Below are 19436 nucleotides of genomic sequence, written 5' to 3' on the forward strand. Positions count from 1 at the left end.
TAATGCTTCTGTTAAGTTACTAACGTTTTATAACATGTTTGCACTACTTTATTCCAATAAATCCCAAATTTTCCTTTGAAGAAATAGTCATTTTTACATAATCTTTACCTATTAGTCTAAATCTTTGAAATTTGGCCAACAATAGTGTATTTTCTTACTCTGTTGGAAATTAGCGATTATAACATCAATTAAGAGCCGAACAGTAGTTTCCCCTAAAACAAAATAAAAACCTGAGCTCAAATAACACAAAAGTTGCTTCATTAAAATTTGAAATGGCATTCAACTTCGGTCATGTAAGCTCCAAATGAAACACGCAGCCCTAAATCAATGATACCGTAATGACCATGAAATGGTAACTTGCATGTAGCAAAGGGAAATTCAAAATTAAAGGACATAGAAGAATTGTGATAGGTCTACCTTGGGTCAGTAGAGGACAGAGTGACATTTAGAATTCTCAAGAAATAACTAAAAAAAAGAAAAAAATTTCAATGCGATATGGACACTTAAGCATCCCCTTCTTACAAAACAAATTCTTCTCTTAACTTTCGACGATATTGCTTCTTTGGTTTCATGGTGTTGAAATATGGTAGTTTGATTACATCAGGCCACACTGCAGGACAGGGACTCCCACATATACGGCTAAACAACACACAAAAAGAGGTATATCAATATAAACTCCACAGAAAAAAATCACGCAGACAACTGCTATATAAAATATCACCTCATTCTTCAACACAGAAAAGTTGGAGTCTTCATACAATATATACAAAGTTTCATTAAATATTTTAGCATCCCAACTTAATTACTTGTTTTAAGAAACCAATTTTCTTCCAGCGGATATTTCGAACACTCCAAACATTCCAATTCCTAAAAAGAAAACCTTCATATTTGCAAAATCAAGTTTTAAAACACAGGTAACATTCCAAATATGCCGACCATATCTTGAATCAAGATAAAAAATTTTATGCCAATAAATTAAGGAACCAGAGTTTAGTTTTATGTCTTTCTCTGGTCTTACAGGTATACCTGTCATTACATCTCCTCATGAATATGATGAAGTTTGTGAGAACAGCGAAAACGAATTTCCTACACCCAGGAAGGGACCTATATTGTCATGTCTGCTGCTACATTCCATCAACAGGAGGACCCTCAAAGTAACATTCTTGAAACACAGAAGTTCTTCAGCTTAAGTAGTGCCACTGATTCCAAGGTATATATAAATTTTAACTGCTTTACTCTCTGCTTACCTGTAGCTTGAAAACCCTATTTTTGTACTAACGAGTAAGTCCTTGTTACAGTAATTTGCAGAAGAAAGGCTATAACAGAGGTAACTCCAGCTGGTAAACATTTAAAAACTCATTTGGTAATATGCAGGAGAAAAATTTGTTAAATATGCTTAACTTGCATATACTGAATCTCAAAAATACATGTACATTGAACATAAAATCCCCAGCTGACCTTCACATGTGAAGAAGAAATGTCCATGCATCACCGGTTAAAAAAAGAAATGTTCTGTACATAATAAATAGAAATGCATGCACCAATGCGTATAAACAAGGGATGACTAACGTTGTCAGCCATCCTTTAGCTGAACTGTAGAATGCTATCTCAGAAACACATATATTTACATAAGACAACTTCTCATGTTTTTTAAGCTATGTCACTGAAATGTACTTTTTGGTTTCAATACAGTTTAGAATTTTTGGAAACACAAGCTTCTAAAAAGGTAGTAAGAGCCTATTCTTTGTACACTGCCAGTCTCCTCTTCCTCGCAACTGGATTTTTACAACCTCCTCAAAAATGCAGTGCCTCCCTTAGGAAACAAGGCTGAGCCCGGGAGGATGGTTCTACGTCTGGTCTCAAACTGCCTTCCTAGTCTCATTCCCCAGTTCATCTCTCCCCACGAACCAACCGAACTCTTCTGTGTCTGTGATCATATCCTCTCTTCCTAGATTCTAACTAGCGGAGAATCTTTTTCATTTCTCAAGATTCAGATCAAAAGTCATCTATTCAGTGCGGTCTTCTGTATCCCCATGACCACTTGGAAGGGTCACTCTGCGTTCTACTTGCTTCTTCTGATACTCTTTCATATTTCATGTCACTTTGTATCTTAGTTTACCTGCTTGTTTCACTTACTAAATTAATAGTTTAGGAAACGTGTCTCTCACTTTTGTGTACTTCCCCAAGTAAGTATATCAATATACTTATCCAGGCAGACTGATGTGTTCTTACAGAGGTAGGAAGTATACTGAAATTTTTAAAAATGAAGGATACTTTCAACTGCAGAAATACAAGAACAGGTACTCAAGTTACGGAAGAGGCACAGAATTTTGGGTACAGCTCCAGGGATAAGTACACCACGGACAGGTGGAAGGGAAGTAAGAGAAATGTTGCTGGCAAAGAGAAGTGCATAAACAGAGGCACGAAAGTAGTCAAGTACAGACATGCGGGAGGAAGATGAAGGAAACAGTTGGAATTTAGGGCTCAGGGAAGTTTAGCTGAGAGCACAGACAGGAGCCACACAGTGTTTTAAAAGGCAATATGCCTAACTGTAATGAAGACAGACTTTGAAAACAAACTTTAAAACTGAATCCTGTCTGTGACACTGGTCAAACCGCATTGCTGAAGAATGTTTCTTCTTTTGTAAAAGAGAGATTCATTTTACTTTGGAGCCGTGAAATTAAATGAGCTGGCATCTGGCCCTTTAATAAAAGTAAGTTTCATTGCCTCTTAGCTCAAGAGTTTCAATTATTTTACTCTGTGTGTTGTGGGAAGATAGCTGAGTAGTTATCTAGCTGGTAGCAGCACACAGGATGGCACAGACCTACTGAGGCAGGGAAAGTTACTAGAAACGAGGAAGCAGACAGGACAGCAATTGATGGTAACGGCGTATTAGCAAAAACTAGCCCGATGGCCAGCCAGTTATCTCAAAATCACTTACTGAAGAGGTCTTGAGATGCATCATACACTAAATCGTCAAATATCTGAGGTCTACTTTGGGAATCTATTCTGATCTATGTACTCTGGGATCAATACCATATGGTCCACTTTTTATTTTTTACAAGGCCAACAGGACAAAGCCTTCTAACTACTCTCCTCAGAATTTTCCTACGGATGAACTGTAGAATCAATACTGTCACACTCCAAAAGTAAGAGAATCTGTTCAGATTCAACTGCTGCTCTGAATTTATAGATTAATTTAGAAAGGACTGGTATCTTCAGAAGGCTTAATACTTCTATCCCAGAAATATCCAATTTTTATATTTCCTTCAGTTTTATATTTACGTTTCTTCAATTAGATCTTATATATTATCAGCTATATTTTTTGTTTTGAAGGTATTCTTATTCCTATTGTATTGCCCAAGCAGTAAACAGGGAAGTTCCGTTAAAGAGAACATTTTACATATGATATACAAAGTTTTAGATAGCCAACTGAGATCCTATGGCTCCTACTATAGTTTTAATAGTTGTTTCTTTGAGCCTTCCCAGGTTTACAATCTTATCACCTATAATCAGAATTCTCTGTTTTTTTCAAACATGCATACCTCTTTATCATGATATGGTATGGTATGTGGCAATTTCTAAACAATGTTACAATGATAATGATGTCACACAACATTGGGTAGTTTCGTTTGGTTTCTGACTTTAATGGGTGTACTCTCATTGTTTACAACTGGGAGGGATTATGACTTTTGGTTTGAGAAAAACAAAACATAATAAAGATAATCAGAGACACACATACAAATTCACACATTTATCCTGTTAAGCATTAATTTGTTACTTTTTACTATGGGTTTTATTTTTGTGGCTTTTAAATTTTTAAAGGATACTTTAGTTTTGTTAGTTTCATTTTTAGAAACTATTATAATCATCATCTGCATTTTTCCCCCTGGGTAACTAATGGCATGAATCATATTAAGAGCTTTCCTAATACTCATCCTTACATTCAATAGAGGAGCACTTCCTGGTCCCAGTAGTACTGTCACTTTAGTGTAATGCTGTATTCTACCCGTTCATTTAGACGTTTTGCATCAGTATTCCTATGTGAGACTGGTATACAGGAGCAGTTCTCAGAAATGGGGTTCACAGACTCTTCAGGGGTCTGGTAAGTGAAAGGTGTTACTAAGACATTATTTGCCTTTTTCAATGTGCTGATTTTTGCACTGATGGTACAAAGCCAGTAGTGAGGAGAACGACCGGCACCTTAGCATGATTCAAGGCAGTGGCACCAAACTATCACTACTATACCATCTCCGGGGTGGGGGTGGGGGTAGGGGAGAGACACACCAGCCATTTCACTTAAGAATGTACTTGTTGAAGCAGTAAAAACCGTTAGTTATTAAACCCTAACACTATTTAGAAGAGTATACATCTGCTTTATATTCTCAGTGATGAAACAGAAAATACTCCATAAAGCACTTTTGCTACTCAAGAAATTCTGATAGTTATCTTGAGAAGCGCTTTGTGCAATTACTGAGCTGCTAGCTGAAGCAGCTGCGTTTTTTTCATGGACGGTCATTTTTATCTATATGAACAAGTAACACGGTGGCCATTCAGACTTGGGTATCTGCCAGACATTTTCTCACATGCGAACAAAGTCAGCTTGTTACTTCAAGGAAGACGACTGAAGTATTTATTTTCAATTATAAAATATCCAAGTTTTCAGGAGAAAATGAGAATAGTAGAAAGCTTATATCTATGGCCATGGATTTGACAGCTTCACGATAAATACCTATAGGCTTTTCTGATGAGATTAGTGGTGATAACCAATATCATATAATGAAATGTTACATTTAGAAGATCTGCTAAAATAGGTGATCCACTACTTTCCATATTACCAATGTTACAAAATCACAGATCCAGAGTGCAAGATAGACTAATGGATTTTAATATATTAGAATATAAAACATCCCTTCATGTTTTCAGACTATACATTATGACTAACCTATAAAAAAATTACCACTTATTTAGTGTAGTTTCAAACAAGAAAATGCACAATTATCTGAAAGACTACTGAAAACAGTGTATCACAGAGAGGAGAATCCAGATGTTACTTTATTAAGCCAGACATTAAAAGAGACGTAAAAATGTAAAACAGTGCTACTTATTTCACCAACATTTATTTCAGTTTGGAAAATACAGACATTGTATAATGAAACAATGTTAACATATTGTTTTAAAATAGATATTTTTACTTTCTCAGTTTTAATTTGTAGTACAATAAGTATCAACAGATACAACTAGCATAAACAAAGCTCCTGGGATCTTTCATAATTTTTAAGGGTGTAGAGAAATTCTTTGAGCAAAAAGAAGTAATTTATAGGATTTTTTATGCTATTGATCAATGAAGATATACATGCTTCGTTTTTTTAAAATGTGGGAGCCTCCTTTCCTTACCTATATTCTAGAACAATCAAAGTCTAAGCCTTTAAAGTTCTAAAAATCTCACCCGTGTGACCATCTAGGCCTTAGGCTTTGTGTGTAGGGTGGGGGAGGGGTGGAGGTTGGACAGAAGCAGAGTTCTTTTCATTCCAATCTACTTCTAATTTTTTTTCCATGATTCTGTTTTTTTATTTCATAAGCAATGTACACTGTGTGATCTAAAGGTTCTTTCTGGCTGCTAGAAGGCTTAGGGTTAAAAGTGTGACTCTTATGTTTAAAAACATTTTTTGCCCTCATTCATCCCGTTTTCTCATCACCTGTTTTTCACTTTCTTTAGCCATCTCTTTTAAGGCCACACTATTTCTATCAAAAAACTTCATATAATTTGCCTTACTGGAACGAGGCTAAGTACAAATAACTTGACCACTGCTGTGAGAAAATTTTTAAGACAGTTCTGATTAGTATTCTCACCTTTCATTAGTTCATACATATTTTTGTACAATGCAGACTAAAACTCATTATTCCTGAGACTTTAGATTGGGGATATATTCCAGCATTACTGTCAGTAAAGTGAGGGGAAGAAGTATGTAGGAAACTTACATTTATTTAACTCTTATAACCTTAAACATATGATTAGTCCTGTTTTACTTGTGAAGAAACAAGCTGAGAGCGTTGTGGAACTTACCCTAAGTGCCAAGAGCAGGAAGTAGCTGAGCTGGCATTAGAACCCAGGTCTGTAAGATTCCAAAGCCCACCCTTTCAATTAATACACTCTGCTGCCTCCTTCCTAACAGGGAGACAACTGTTTCTTTTGTCAGAAACTTACTTTTTTCTTCATCTTTTAAAAATACTTAATGCCACAGAATCAAAATTGCAGCACCTTTTTATAGTATTATAAATATTTGCTATTTTACCAACAAAACAAAAACATTCTGAAATTTATAAACTGGAATGTAAAATAGCCCTCTTCACAGCTCTCTCACAAATGCACGCTCACATAACAATTCCAGACTCTTTTTTGATATATTCGTTTTACCTAAATGGAATCAAACCAAACACAGCCTTTTGTAAAGTGGCTCATCATGAAACGATGTTGCTTTTCTATGTCAACATCTCCAGATCTACCATTTCCTTTTTAATACCTATACAGTATGTCACCAAGTGGATGGATTGAGCTTTCTTTCTTTCTTTTCCTATATGGTTCACTAACCGACTTCACATGTTCATAAAATAATCCAAGTACACTCATGCCTCAGGATCTTTATTACTTTGCTGTTCCCTCACTTCATTCAGATCCCTGATCAGATGATACCTTCTGGGAGAAACTTTCCTAGACTCTCTCTAGAACACTGCTTCCTATCATTTTCTATCCCCTTACCCTTATCGCCACATGATATATTTTATTAATTTGTTTGTTTTGTCTTCTCTCTCCCAATTAGAAACTAGAAAAAGTTGTGTGATAGTTACTAGGCACTGAGGATACAACCCCCCACTGTTCACTGTATCCTCAGTGCCTCGGAACTGGCACACAACCAGAAGCCAATCGATACTTGCTCAATTAATCCCCCCTGACTTGAAATGACTTCTGTATTATATTCGGAGGTCCATATATACTTGCTTTATTTCTGGACTTCCCATATAAATCCACCAATTCATCTACGTATCTTGTGCTAAACTGGTTTTAGTTGCTATGATTTTAACATACGATATGCCAAATTTTCCTTCTTTTTAAGAATTTGTCTGGTTATTTTAATGTTTATCTGGAGGGAGAACGTCTTTTGAAATTTGAATTAGGACATAACGATTAGTACAGGTTGAACTGCCACCTTTAAAAAAGTTAAGGCTTCCAACCAGAAACAAGATATGCCGTTCCCAATAGTGATTTTAACATGTGCTTTACGATTTTCAGTGAGATATTATAGTCTTCAATATTCCTGGGGTATATATGGTGGTGCTTTTGTTGAAGGCATCTTTTCCCTCACATACATTTCTAACTGGGTATTATTGGTACATATTTTTAAGAAGCTATTTCTTTTAAGTATATATGTATTTGTATGTTATATTAGGATATTGTGTGCATAGATGTATACACACAAATATACACACACACACATTTTCTCAACACTTGTCATTTTATCAGACTCTTCTTTAACTTAAGGTGTTTCAGGTAATTCCCTTGCACGCTACCTGTATAGATGTATGCAATGCTCTCATATATACAAATTATGCTACTGCCTTCATCCTGCCACTCTTTATTCTTCTTACTGGGTCACTTACCAGTTAACTGGTTAGTATTTCTAAAACACTCTTAAAATAATGATACTAGAAGACACTTTGTATCATTCTTGCCTTATATCTTCTAGTACTTCACCACTAATTATTATTCTGGCTATTAGTCTAAAATACGTATTTTCATCATGTTAAAGAAATATACTTTTACACTTAGTTTGTATTCTAGCAAAAGCTTATTCAACACCTACCAAGATAAACAAATTACTTTATTTCCAAAGTGATGAATTATAATAACAGATGTCCTAAAACGGAAATATTCTTGTAGTCTTGTAGTCCTACTTGACTCAGCAAGTTGATTTTTAATGAAAAGCTAGATATAATTGGCTAATCTTTTCTTTAGAATTTTTGGATTGATATTCTGTAGAAATTTTTCAGGATGTTTTGTCAATTACTGAACGTGTGTGTCATACAAACCTAAAAAGCTCCAGGAAGTCTTATTTCCTACATCGTGTAGAGAATTAGTTAAAACTTTAGCTACAATGGTAAAACTGTCTAAATTCAAATCTCGATTTTGCCACTTGCTAGTTATATGACCCTGGACAAATTCTTCACTCTCTACGTTTCCATTTTCTTAACTATAAAAAGAAGACAGAAGGTTGTATGAAGCTTAACTGAGACTAATTCGGGTGAAATTCTTATAAATGCTTGCATCATGTATAAAGTACATAAAAGTTAACTTATCATTAATAGAAGCCCCAGTATCCAAAGAATCAGGACAAATGCTTTGTTAACTGAAAAAATGGGTTAAGAGGGAATCATTAAAAAAAAAAATAAAGAAACACAGATACATAATTTAAACATTTTATTATAACTGAAAAATTTTAAATGTACATTTATTCTCCAATATTCTGACACAGGGCAAGGCCTCTCTTTGAACAGAGCATTCGTTGAATGGAACTCTGTGTTAGCTTTCTTGAACAAACCACATTATCAAGGATTTAAAGCAATCTGAGTACTAAATTCTTCTAAATTTTTATGACTTACCTTTCTAACTTAAAGTAACTTGCCTCCCACCCAGTTAATTTGATAGCAACTTTGTTAAGTCTTTGCAAAGCACTGCATCTGTGCATATTTAAAGGACACATATATAATAATAAAAAGTTGGTATACAAAATTGGAAACAACTACCTGTCAGTCATCACGCTTCAATTGCTAGGATAAATACATAGTCTTGCTACAGAGTAGTAGCCTACTAGCTGCAAACACTCAGCCTGCCATGTTATCAAGCTACTGTTACTTACAGAGGGACTGGAGAGCATCAATTAATCCAATAAGTGTGTTGAAGGGAAGGTTCATAGTATACTGGTATCTGTGCCTCATACCAGTATGTTTCCTAAAAGTTCTCATCCATATTTTGAGACACACACAAAGCTTAGAAGTTGCAAATTGACATTATTATATATGAAAGCCAAAGCTCTTTTTTTAAAAAATAAAAGAATTATTTTAAAATATTACATGAAAAGAAAGGTGATTAGCATGTATGTCCTTATGACCTAGGCCCTACAATAGGCTCCAAATAATGAAGACTGATGCCTGTGGGTACATACACATGTTTCCGTGTATAAACAGGCACATACAAACATGTACGCATAAGTGTATATAAAACAGAGCATTTCTTTACAGTACTCCAAAATATTAATTCTTCCATCCTGCCATACTAAAAAAAAGTTATGTACCATTTATTCTCTCCTTCCTCATATTTATTTACTCTTTCTTCCTGGTCTTATTTTTTGCCCCCCCCCCCCATTCATTTAATTTCAAAAAAGATCTAGGGACCGCAAGATCCTTAATTTTACTAGAACAATTATCAAAGTACCCACATTCTAGTTTCTCCTCCATTCAGCAATCATTAGCCTTCAAGAAAACCATGCTGTTCTCCTAAAAACACAAACCTCAAAGACTTAAAATTTTCTATGAAGTACTATACTCCCCCAACAAATATTACAATAATGAGCTTACCTTATTAATTCTAGCTGTGCAAGTTCTTGATTTGCTTGAAATATAGGTTTTTTGGTGAAGAGTTCACCAAGGATACATCTAGTGGAAAAAATATCCATCATTACCAAATGATACGATATTACTTCATGACCAAAAGTTTTAAGTAAATTAAACCAGTAAGTAAGCCTATCTTACCCACAGCTCCACACATCAATAGCAGGTGTGTATCTTTCTTCTCCCAACAGCAGTTCAGGGGGACGGTACCACAAAGTGATGACCTTGTTAGTATACGGCCGGCTAAAAAACACAGAAAGCTCTCTTTAGAGTTAGTAACTGTTAGAACATGATTGCAACCCCACTTTAGTATGCAAATACAAAGTGCATAAATGTAGACTATAGTAGTTGAGGTCTAGTCTGCAAAGAACCACTGGCAATTGGTATGATACTTTATCAGATGATTCTTTTGTCACCTTCTAAAAGATAGAATATATACAAACTGCTACCTCTGTATTTGCCAGTGGGGCTTAGAACCAGGGGACCAAACAGGCTGTAGGGAATTGAGATATTTCTCTAAAAAGGCTTGCATGCAGACTCACTCATGCCAGGGATGAGCACAAAGCAGCTGTCTGAAAAGCCACCAGACTGCAGTGAGGACGATTCATTTGCTGATCTTAAACCATCCACAAGAGGGGCAGGGGCCTGTTGGGACTCTGTCCCGGGACAAAGGCGCTGCCAGGTGCCACTGCTGCACTCTCCTTCTACTCCGACAGCACCGGTGGTGCACTCCACCACTGCACTCTCCTGTGGCCCCACTAAAGCTGGCAGGTGCACCCCAGCCCTGCACTCTCCCACAGCTGCACTGAAGCTTTTGGTCACACACACTCCACCTGGGAGATGCTCCCTGATCATCTGGCTCTGGTGGCCCAGGGGGCCTGCATTCCCATCCCAGGAATGGCAGGTTACCATACCCAGGGCACTACACAGACTGAAACATACTCCCAGTCTTTCTGTGAAGAAGGCCTATTTACTTGTCCTATAGCTTCAGCCTAGGGGACAGACTTGTTTGCCACACATCTAAAGTCTACAGAGATGCTCTCAGGGAATGTAGGGCAGGGGACACCATCTTTGTGCTCTCCATTGACCCTCATTACAACTCACTGGTACATCCCAGAAAAGAGCTTTTTACTCATCTTAGGCTCTGACTTTTCCAATTGTAGCCCAAGGGATATCTCCAGATCACCTGGTCTGCAGGCCAGAGGATTTACAACTGTGGTCCCATATGACTACATACACTTGCATACATTAAAAGCTGCTGCCTGAGGTTCTGGCTTCCCAATCAACCTGACTCCAGGTGCTGAACGAGATCCCTGCCTTTGCAATACTAACTGGTCCTGGAACACCCTCAATAGTTGGTTCCTATCAAATATAAATCAGACTGCTTAGACAAACACAAAGGTTTGAGAAACAGAAGAGCTAGGGCAAGGGTGAAAGATAAAGATCATCTCCTACACAAGGCCACTCCTTCAAGACTAGAAGAGGTAGCTGTTTTCCCTAAACATAGAAATAACACACAGTCAAGCAAAATGAGGAAACAGAAAAAAATGTTCCAAACAAAAGAATAAGATAAAACCTCAGAAGAAAAAAACTTAATGAAACAGATAACTGATTTACCTGATAGAGTGAAAATAATGGTCATAAAGATGTTCACCGAACTTGGGAGAAAAATCAATGAACACAGTGAGAACTTAAACAAATAGACGGAAAATACAAGAAAGTACCAAAGAGAAGTCACAAAGCTGAATTCAGAAGACATTAACTGATCTGTGGGGTGGGGGGGAGGGGGGAAGAAAAGAAACTAAACTAGAGGGATTCAACAGCAGACTAGATTAAGCAGGAGGGAAGCGCAGTGATCTAGAAGACAGAGCAGTGAAAAAAAATTTAAAGTGAAAATAGCTTAAGGAACCTATGAAACAACATCAAGCAGAGTGACATCCACATTATATGGGTACCAGAAGGAGAAGAGAGAGACAAATGGGAAGAAATTTTCTTTGGAGAAACAGTGGCTGCAAACTTCCCTAATGTGGGGAAACAGACATCCAGATCCAGGAAGCCCAAAAGATCCTATAAAAATGAACTCCAAAAGATCCACACCAAGACACAGTAAAAATAAAATGTCAAAAGTAGAAGATAAAGAGATAATCTAAAAAGAGGCAAGAGGAAAACAACATTTACATACAAGGGACCCGCTGCCCGCCCCCAGGCCTGCGTAAGACTTTCAGCAGATTTTTCAGCAGAAAGTGCACGATATATTCAAAGTGCTGAAAGAAAAAAAACTTACAACCAAAAATACTCTACCCGGTAAGGTTATCATTCAGAATTAAAGGAGAGATAAAGAGTTTTCCAGACAAGTAAAAGCTAAAGAAGTTCATCATCTAAACTGGCTTTACAAGAAATGTTAAAGGGAATTCTTTAAGCTGCAAAGAAAAAAAGTACACTAATTAGTAACAAGAAAACGTGCAAGTATAAATCTCACTGGTAAAGACAGAGTAAAGGCAGTGGATTAAATCACATAATGCTACTATAAAGGTTAAAAGACATAATTAGTAAAAAGAACTGTAATTACAATAATCAGTTGAGGGATATACAAAGAAAAAAGATGTAAAATGTGACATCAAAAACATAAAATGTGGGGGCACTAAAAATGTAGAGTTCTAGAATGCATTCAAACTTAAGTTGCTATTAGGGCACCTGGGTGGCTCAGTCAGCTGAGCGTCCAACTCTTGGTTTCAGCTCAGGTCATGATCTCAGGGTCCGGGGATGGAGCCCAGCATCGGGCTCCACACTCAGCCCAGAGTTTGCTTGAGATTCTCTCTCCCTCTGTCCCTCTCCCTGCTTGAATATGTGCTATTTCCAAAAAAAATAAAACTTAAAAAAAAAAACTTAAAATGCTATCAACTTAAAATGGACTGTTATATATATATAGGCTGTTATGTGTGAGCCTCATGGTAACCATAAAGCAAACATCTCTAGGAGATACACAAAGATATTAAGAAGGGAATCTAAGCATAACACTAAAGAAAGCCACCTAACCACGAAGGAAGAGAGCAAGAAGGGAAGAAAGGAACTACAAAACAGCCACAAAACAATGAACAAAATGGCAATAAGTACAGACTTATCAATAACTACTTTAATGTAAACAGGCTAAATTCTCCCACCAAAAGACACAGAGTGGCTCAATGAATAAAACAAACAAACAAAAAAACAAATAAGACCCATCTATTTGCAACCTACAAGAGACTTGCTTCAGATGTAAGAACACACATAGCCTGAGAGAGATGGTAAAAGATGTTTCACACAAACGGAAACCAAAAGAAAGCAGGGGCAGCTTTACTTATATCAGACAAAATAAATTTTAAAACCAAGACTATAATAAGAAACAAAGAAGAGGGATGCCTAGGTGGCTCAGTCGGTTAAGCATCTGCCTTTGGCTCAGGTCATGATCCTGGGGTCCTGGGATTGAGCCCTACATAGGGCTCCTTGCTCAGAGGAAGTCTGCTTCTCCCTCTCCCCCGCCCCACCCCAGTCATGCATGTGCTCTCTCAAATAAATAAAATCTTAAAAAGAGAGAGAGAGACAAAGAAGACCTTTACATAATGATAAAGGGGTCAATCCAACAAGAGGATATAACATTTCTAAATGCTTATGCACTCAAGGTAGGAGCACCTAGATAATGTAAATATTAACAGACCTAATGGGAGAAATGGACAGCAACACTATAATACAAGGGACTTAATACCCCACTTACACCAATGGACAGATCATGTGGACAAAAAAATCAATAAGGCAACATCAGCTTTAAAAAACCAATCAGACCTGATGGTTTATAAAGACATATATAGAACACTCCATCCAAAATCAGCATTCTTCTCAAGTGCATATGAGCACTCTCCAAGATAAATCATGTTAGGCCAAAAAACAGTTCTCAATAAATTTGAGAAGACTGAAATCACATTAAGCATCTTTTTCAATCACAATGGTATGCAACTAGAAATGAACGGGAAAAAACTAGAAAAAAAGATCACAAATACGTGGAGATTAAACTTTATGCTACTGAACAACCAATGGGTCAATGAGGAAATCAAAGGAGAAATAAGTAAATACCTCAAAACAAATGAAGATGGAAAATGCAACTTAGCAAAATCTATGGGATGCAGCAAAAGCAGTTCTAAGAGGGAAGTTCAAAGTGACAGAGGCTTACCTCAAAAAAACAAAAATTCAGATAAACAATCTAACTTTACACCTAAAGGAACTAGAAAAAGAAGAACAAGCAAAACCCAAAAGTAGGAGGAGGAAGGAAATAACAAAGATCAGAGCAGAAATAAATAAATTAGAGACCAGTAAGACAACAGAAAAGATCAAGGACACCATGAGCTGGTTCTCTGAAAAACAAACAAAACTGACAAACCTTTAACTATACTCAACATGAAAAAAAAAGGGAAAGTGCTCAAATAAAAATTCCTAGAAACACATAATCTTCCAGGACTGAATCATGAAGAAAAATAAAATCTGAACAGGCCAATTACTAGTAAGGAGACTGAACCAGTAACGAAAAACCTCCCAACAAACAAAGTCCAGGACCAGACAGCTTCACTGATGAATTCTACCAAACACTGAAAGATTTAATACCTATCCTTCCCAAACTCTTCCAAAAATTGATGAAAACACTTCCAAACTCATTTTATAAGGACAGCATTACCCTGATAACAAAACCAAAGATATCACAAAAAAACAAAATCACAGGCCAGTATCCCTGATGAATACAGATAAAAATCCTTGACAATGATGCCCACTCTATCCACTCTCATTTGTCATAGTATTGAAAATCCTAGCCAGAGCAATTAGGCAATAAAAAAATAAAAAGGCACTAAAACTGAAAAAGAATAATTAAACTCACTATTTGTGGATGACATGATTTTATAAATAGAAAACCCTGAAGACTTCACCAAAATACTGTTAAAGGTAATAAACAAATTCTGTAAAATTTCAGGATACGAAATCAACCATACAAAAATCTGCTGCATTTCTATACACTAACAATAAAGCATGAGAAAGAGAAATTAAGAAACCAATCCCATTTAATTGCATCAAAAAGAATAAAACACCTAGAAGTTTAACCAAGAAGATTAAAGACCTGTACGCTGAAAACCATAAAGACACTGATGAACAAAACCAAAATCACAAATAAATGGAAAGATGTTCCACGCTCATGGATCAGAAAAATAAGTATTGTTAAAATGTCTATACTACCCAGAGCAATCTATTGATTCAATGCAATTCCTATCAAAGTCCCAATGGCATTTTTCACAAAAATAATACAAAATCTCCCAAAATTTGTATGGAACCAAAAAAGACTCCAAATAGCCAAAGCAATCTTAAGAAGAAGAAAGGTGGAGGCATCACACTCCCTGATTTCAAACAAATTTACAAAGCTATAGTAATCAAAAACAGTACAGTATTGGAATAAAAACTGACACACTGGTCAATGGAACTGAATAGAGAGCCCAGATATACACCCACGCATATATGGTCAAGTAATTTATGACAAAGGAGGCAAGAATATACATTGGGGAGGCACGCTTGGGTGGCTCAGTGGGTTAAGCATCTGCCTTCGGCTCAGGTCATGATCCCTGGGTCCTGCGATTGAGTCCCACATCAGGCTCCTTGCTCAGCGGGGAGCCTGCTTCTCCCTCTGCCTGCTGCTCCCACTGCTTGTGCTCTCTTTGACAAATAAATAAAATCTTAAAAAAAAAAAGAAAAGAATATATATTGGGGAAAGGACAATCTCTTAAATATCAATGGTGCTGGGAAAACTGAACAGCCACATGCAAAAGAATAAAACTGGACCACTATTTTATGTCATACACAAAAATTAACTCAAAATGGATTAAAGACTCGAATGTCTACACCTGAAACTATAAAACTTCTAGAAGAAAAGCGAGGCAACAAGCTCCCTGACATCAAGTCTTGGTGTTCTTTTTTTTCTTTTTGAATCTGACCCCAAAAGCAAAGGCAACAAAGGCAAAAATAAACAAGTTGGGACTACATCAAACTAAAAAGCTCCTGCATAGCATAGGAAACCATCAACAAAATGAAAAGGCAACCTACTGAATGGAAGAATATTTGCAAATCATGTATCTTCTAAGGGGTTAATATCCAAAATATATAAAGAAGTCATACTACCAAATAGCAAAACAACCCCAAAAGCTGATTACAATGTATGCATAGGATCCAAAGAGACATTTTTCCAAAGATTCATACACATGGCCAACAGCACATAAGATGCTCAACTTCACTAATCATGAGGGAAATGCAAAACCACAATGAGAGATCACTTCATACCTGTTAGAATGGCTGTTATCAAAAAAAAACAAGAAATCATAAGGATTGCCAAGGATGTGAAGAAGGAACGCTTGTGCACTGTTGGTGGGAATGTAAACTGGTATAGCCATTATGGAAAACAGTAAGGAGGATCCTCAAAAAATTAAAAATGGAAATCCCATATGACCCAGCAATCCCACTTCTGTGTATTTATCCAAAGAAAACGGAAACACTACTGGAAATACTAATCTGCACCTCCATGTTCACTGCAACACTATTTACAATACTCAAGATATGAGACAACCTAAGTGTTCACTGATGGATGAATGGATAAAAAAGATGTGGTACACATAGTACCTTATCCATAAGGGATACAATCCAAAATGCCCAGTGGATGTCTGAAACCACAAATAGTACTGAATCCTATATATATTATGTTTTTTGCTAATCCATACATAACTATAATAAAGCCTACTTCATCAATTAGACAATAAGAGATTAGCAACAATAGAACATTTATAACATACAGTAATGAAACTTGTGAATATGGTCTCTCTCCCTCAAAATATCTTATTGTACTATATTCATCCTTCTTGTGATGATGTAAGATAATAAAATGCCTATGTGATGAGATGAAGTGAGGTGAATGATGTAGGCACTGTGATGTAACGTTAGGCTACTACTGACTACTATCATCAGAAGGATCATCTGGTTCTGGACTAATCATCTGGGTTAATCACAGTAATCTGCATCTGTGGAACACAAAACCCAGACAGGGAGACTACGTATATACAATGGAATACTATTCAGCCATAAAAGAGAATGAAATCTTGTCATTTGTGACAACATGCAGGGAACCATGAAGGTATTATACTAAGTGAAGTAAGTGGACAGAAAAAGACAAATACCATATGATCTCATTTACAGATGAAATCTAAAAATCAAACAAATAATAAAAACTCATGGACATAAAGAACAGAATGGTGTCTGCAGGAAGGAGGTGGAGGAAAATGGTTGAAAGGGGGTCAGGAGGCACAGACCTCCCATCGTGAAATGAACAGGTCATAGGGATGTGGTGTGTGGAATGGTGACTACAGTCAATGGTATTGCAGTACATACTTAAAGGTTGCCAGGAGAGTGGATCTTGAAAGTTCTCGTCTCAAGAATAAAAGAGAAATTTTTCTTTTGTAACTTTTTATAGTGACAAATGATGACTAGACTTATTGTGGTCATTTCACAGTGTATACAACTGTCAAATCATTACATTCTGGGACTAATATGTGTTTTTTTACAGATTTTATTTAAAATCTTTATTTTGGGGCACCTGGGTGGCTCAGTCAGTTAAGCATCTGCTTGTGGCTCAGGTCATGATCCTGGGATCCTGGGATGGAACCCTACATCTGGCTCCCTGCTCAGCAGGGAGCCTGCCTCTCCCGCTCCTCCCTACTGTGTTCTCTCTCTATTGCTATTCCTGTCTCTCTTTCAAATAAATAAAATCTTTAAAAATAAATAAATAAAATAAAATCTTTATTTTAAAGATAATTAATTTATTTGAGGGGGGCTGGGAGAAGCAGAGCAGCAGAGCAGTGCAGACTGTGCTGAGTGCAGAGCCCAACATGGGACTCAACCTGATGACTCTGAGATCACGACCATCAAGAGTCAGACGCTCAACCGACTGAGCCACCCAGGCGCCCCACTAATAGTGTTGTATGTCAGTTATATCTTGATTTTAAAAAGTTCACCTGTTTATGCCTTAACTCCTTTTAAATTTGAAATCCCCTCCTTATTTTTCTCATTCAAGCCTATACCTCCTTCAATACATAGTGAAAGACCAACCTCCATAAACTCTATTATCAATGGATTTATTTTCACATTATTTTTTATATCATACTTAACACTATATTCTATTTTATGTTTTCTATCTTCCCCAGAAGACAAAAAACCTCAGGTACCATTCTTTATTATGAACCCCACACACAAAGCCAAGAACGATGAGCATAGGACAGACACTAATGCATATGGCCTTGTAAGTTTAGTTGACATACATGAATTAGCTGGGTGGGAGAACAAAGTTTGTGAAAATTATAAAGACCAGTTTTCAAAAACATTTCAAGGATCTATAAGCATATGAAACCTATGGTCTTGTTAACTCAAGTGTAACTGGAAACCTATGGTCTCAAGAAAATGTTTAAATTAATATAAATCTATCTGTAAACAGTTAATACTTTATCTTTTTATGTTTAAGTGTTTTTAAATATATTTTAAAAAATAAAAGTTGAATTATGTAGAAAAGTCACACAAATTAAAGTTATTAAATTTTATTGAAAAGAATATTTAAATAAAAGATTTTATATACTATGTATCAAGTTCTAGGCAACATTTAGAACACAGTCATCTTTAGCAGCTAAAATTAAGACTAGCTTAATTTTTTAACTCTTTTATCAAACCCAGAAGTGAAAATATTTAGTATATTATAAAAAATGGTTAAACACAAAACTAGATGAAATGTACTTTTAAGTATATGGCAAAAATATTTCACGTATACCAATTAATGGCTTTTTCAAATATTTCCAAATTCTGAGTTTCTGTCAGAAGAACTAGGTAAAGACAGAGAAAAAACATTCAACTGTAAAATCTGACATAGAAAGCTCGATTTTATTTATTTTTTTTAAAGATCTACTTATTTGACAGAGAGCCCGCGAGAGCGCACGCACAAGCACAGGAAGCAGCAGGTGGAGGCAGACGGAGAAGCAGGCTTTCCGCTGAGCTGGGAGCCCAATGGGGGGCTCGATCCCAGGACTTTGGGATCATAACCTGAGCTGAAGGCAGATGCTCAGCAGACTGAGCCACCCAGGCACCCAGAAAGTTCAATTTTAAAACATGAATATCTCAAAGCTGGGGAAATTCTTTCATTTGTAAAGTGAATAAAATATTCAGACAGATATGTAGTTTTTATTTAAAAAAGTACCATCACTGAATTTTCATTGAATTTTTCTTTACATTCAATGACATATCAATAGAGATCAATGACTATCTGCTCAATGACAGATCTCAACATTCTGTCCTTAGATAATCCCAGGAACTCAAAAGACTGGGGTGGATGAGGAGAGGTGAGAAACAGTTATGGTCTTCCCTACCTTTATCCCCAACAAACAAAAGCACCATCTTAAGGGTGTGTCCCCAGGCTGGCAGCCTGGCTCAGCCTCCCATCTGGTCTAAATAGATAAAAGGCAAAAAGCAAATGCTCAGAGCAAGATCCTAGGCCGTTGAGGTACTTGGGAGGTTCTGGATAATTAAAATAGACAAACCAGAATTACTAACTTTCTTAAAGACCCTTTTAAGAAATAAAAAGAATTACATAAAAGGAAATTCCTAAACTGCTCTAAAATGCTTCATTTTTTCAACATATATAATAGTCTATACTTCTTTTAGACTATAACTTATAT

General features: G+C 36.4%; 1 protein-coding gene across 3 annotated transcripts in view; it reads right to left on the reverse strand.

Annotated features, from left to right (window-relative positions):
- The window catches only part of CDK13 (cyclin dependent kinase 13), a 118516-nt gene that overhangs the window by 13097 nt on the left and 85983 nt on the right, over nucleotides 1-19436 (reverse strand). For all 3 annotated transcript variants that reach the window (XM_026502864.4, XM_057304155.1, XM_026502854.4), the window contains exons 8-10: nucleotides 9808-9909; nucleotides 9634-9711; nucleotides 523-639 (exon numbers count right to left, since the gene is read on the reverse strand). In XM_026502864.4, coding sequence (XP_026358649.1) covers nucleotides 523-639; nucleotides 9634-9711; nucleotides 9808-9909 — 297 coding nt within the window. The remainder of the gene's footprint in view (nucleotides 1-522; nucleotides 640-9633; nucleotides 9712-9807; nucleotides 9910-19436) is intronic.

The sequence above is a fragment of the Ursus arctos genome, unplaced genomic scaffold (assembly GCF_023065955.2).
Source record: "Ursus arctos isolate Adak ecotype North America unplaced genomic scaffold, UrsArc2.0 scaffold_3, whole genome shotgun sequence".
Lineage (NCBI taxonomy): Eukaryota > Metazoa > Chordata > Mammalia > Carnivora > Ursidae > Ursus > Ursus arctos.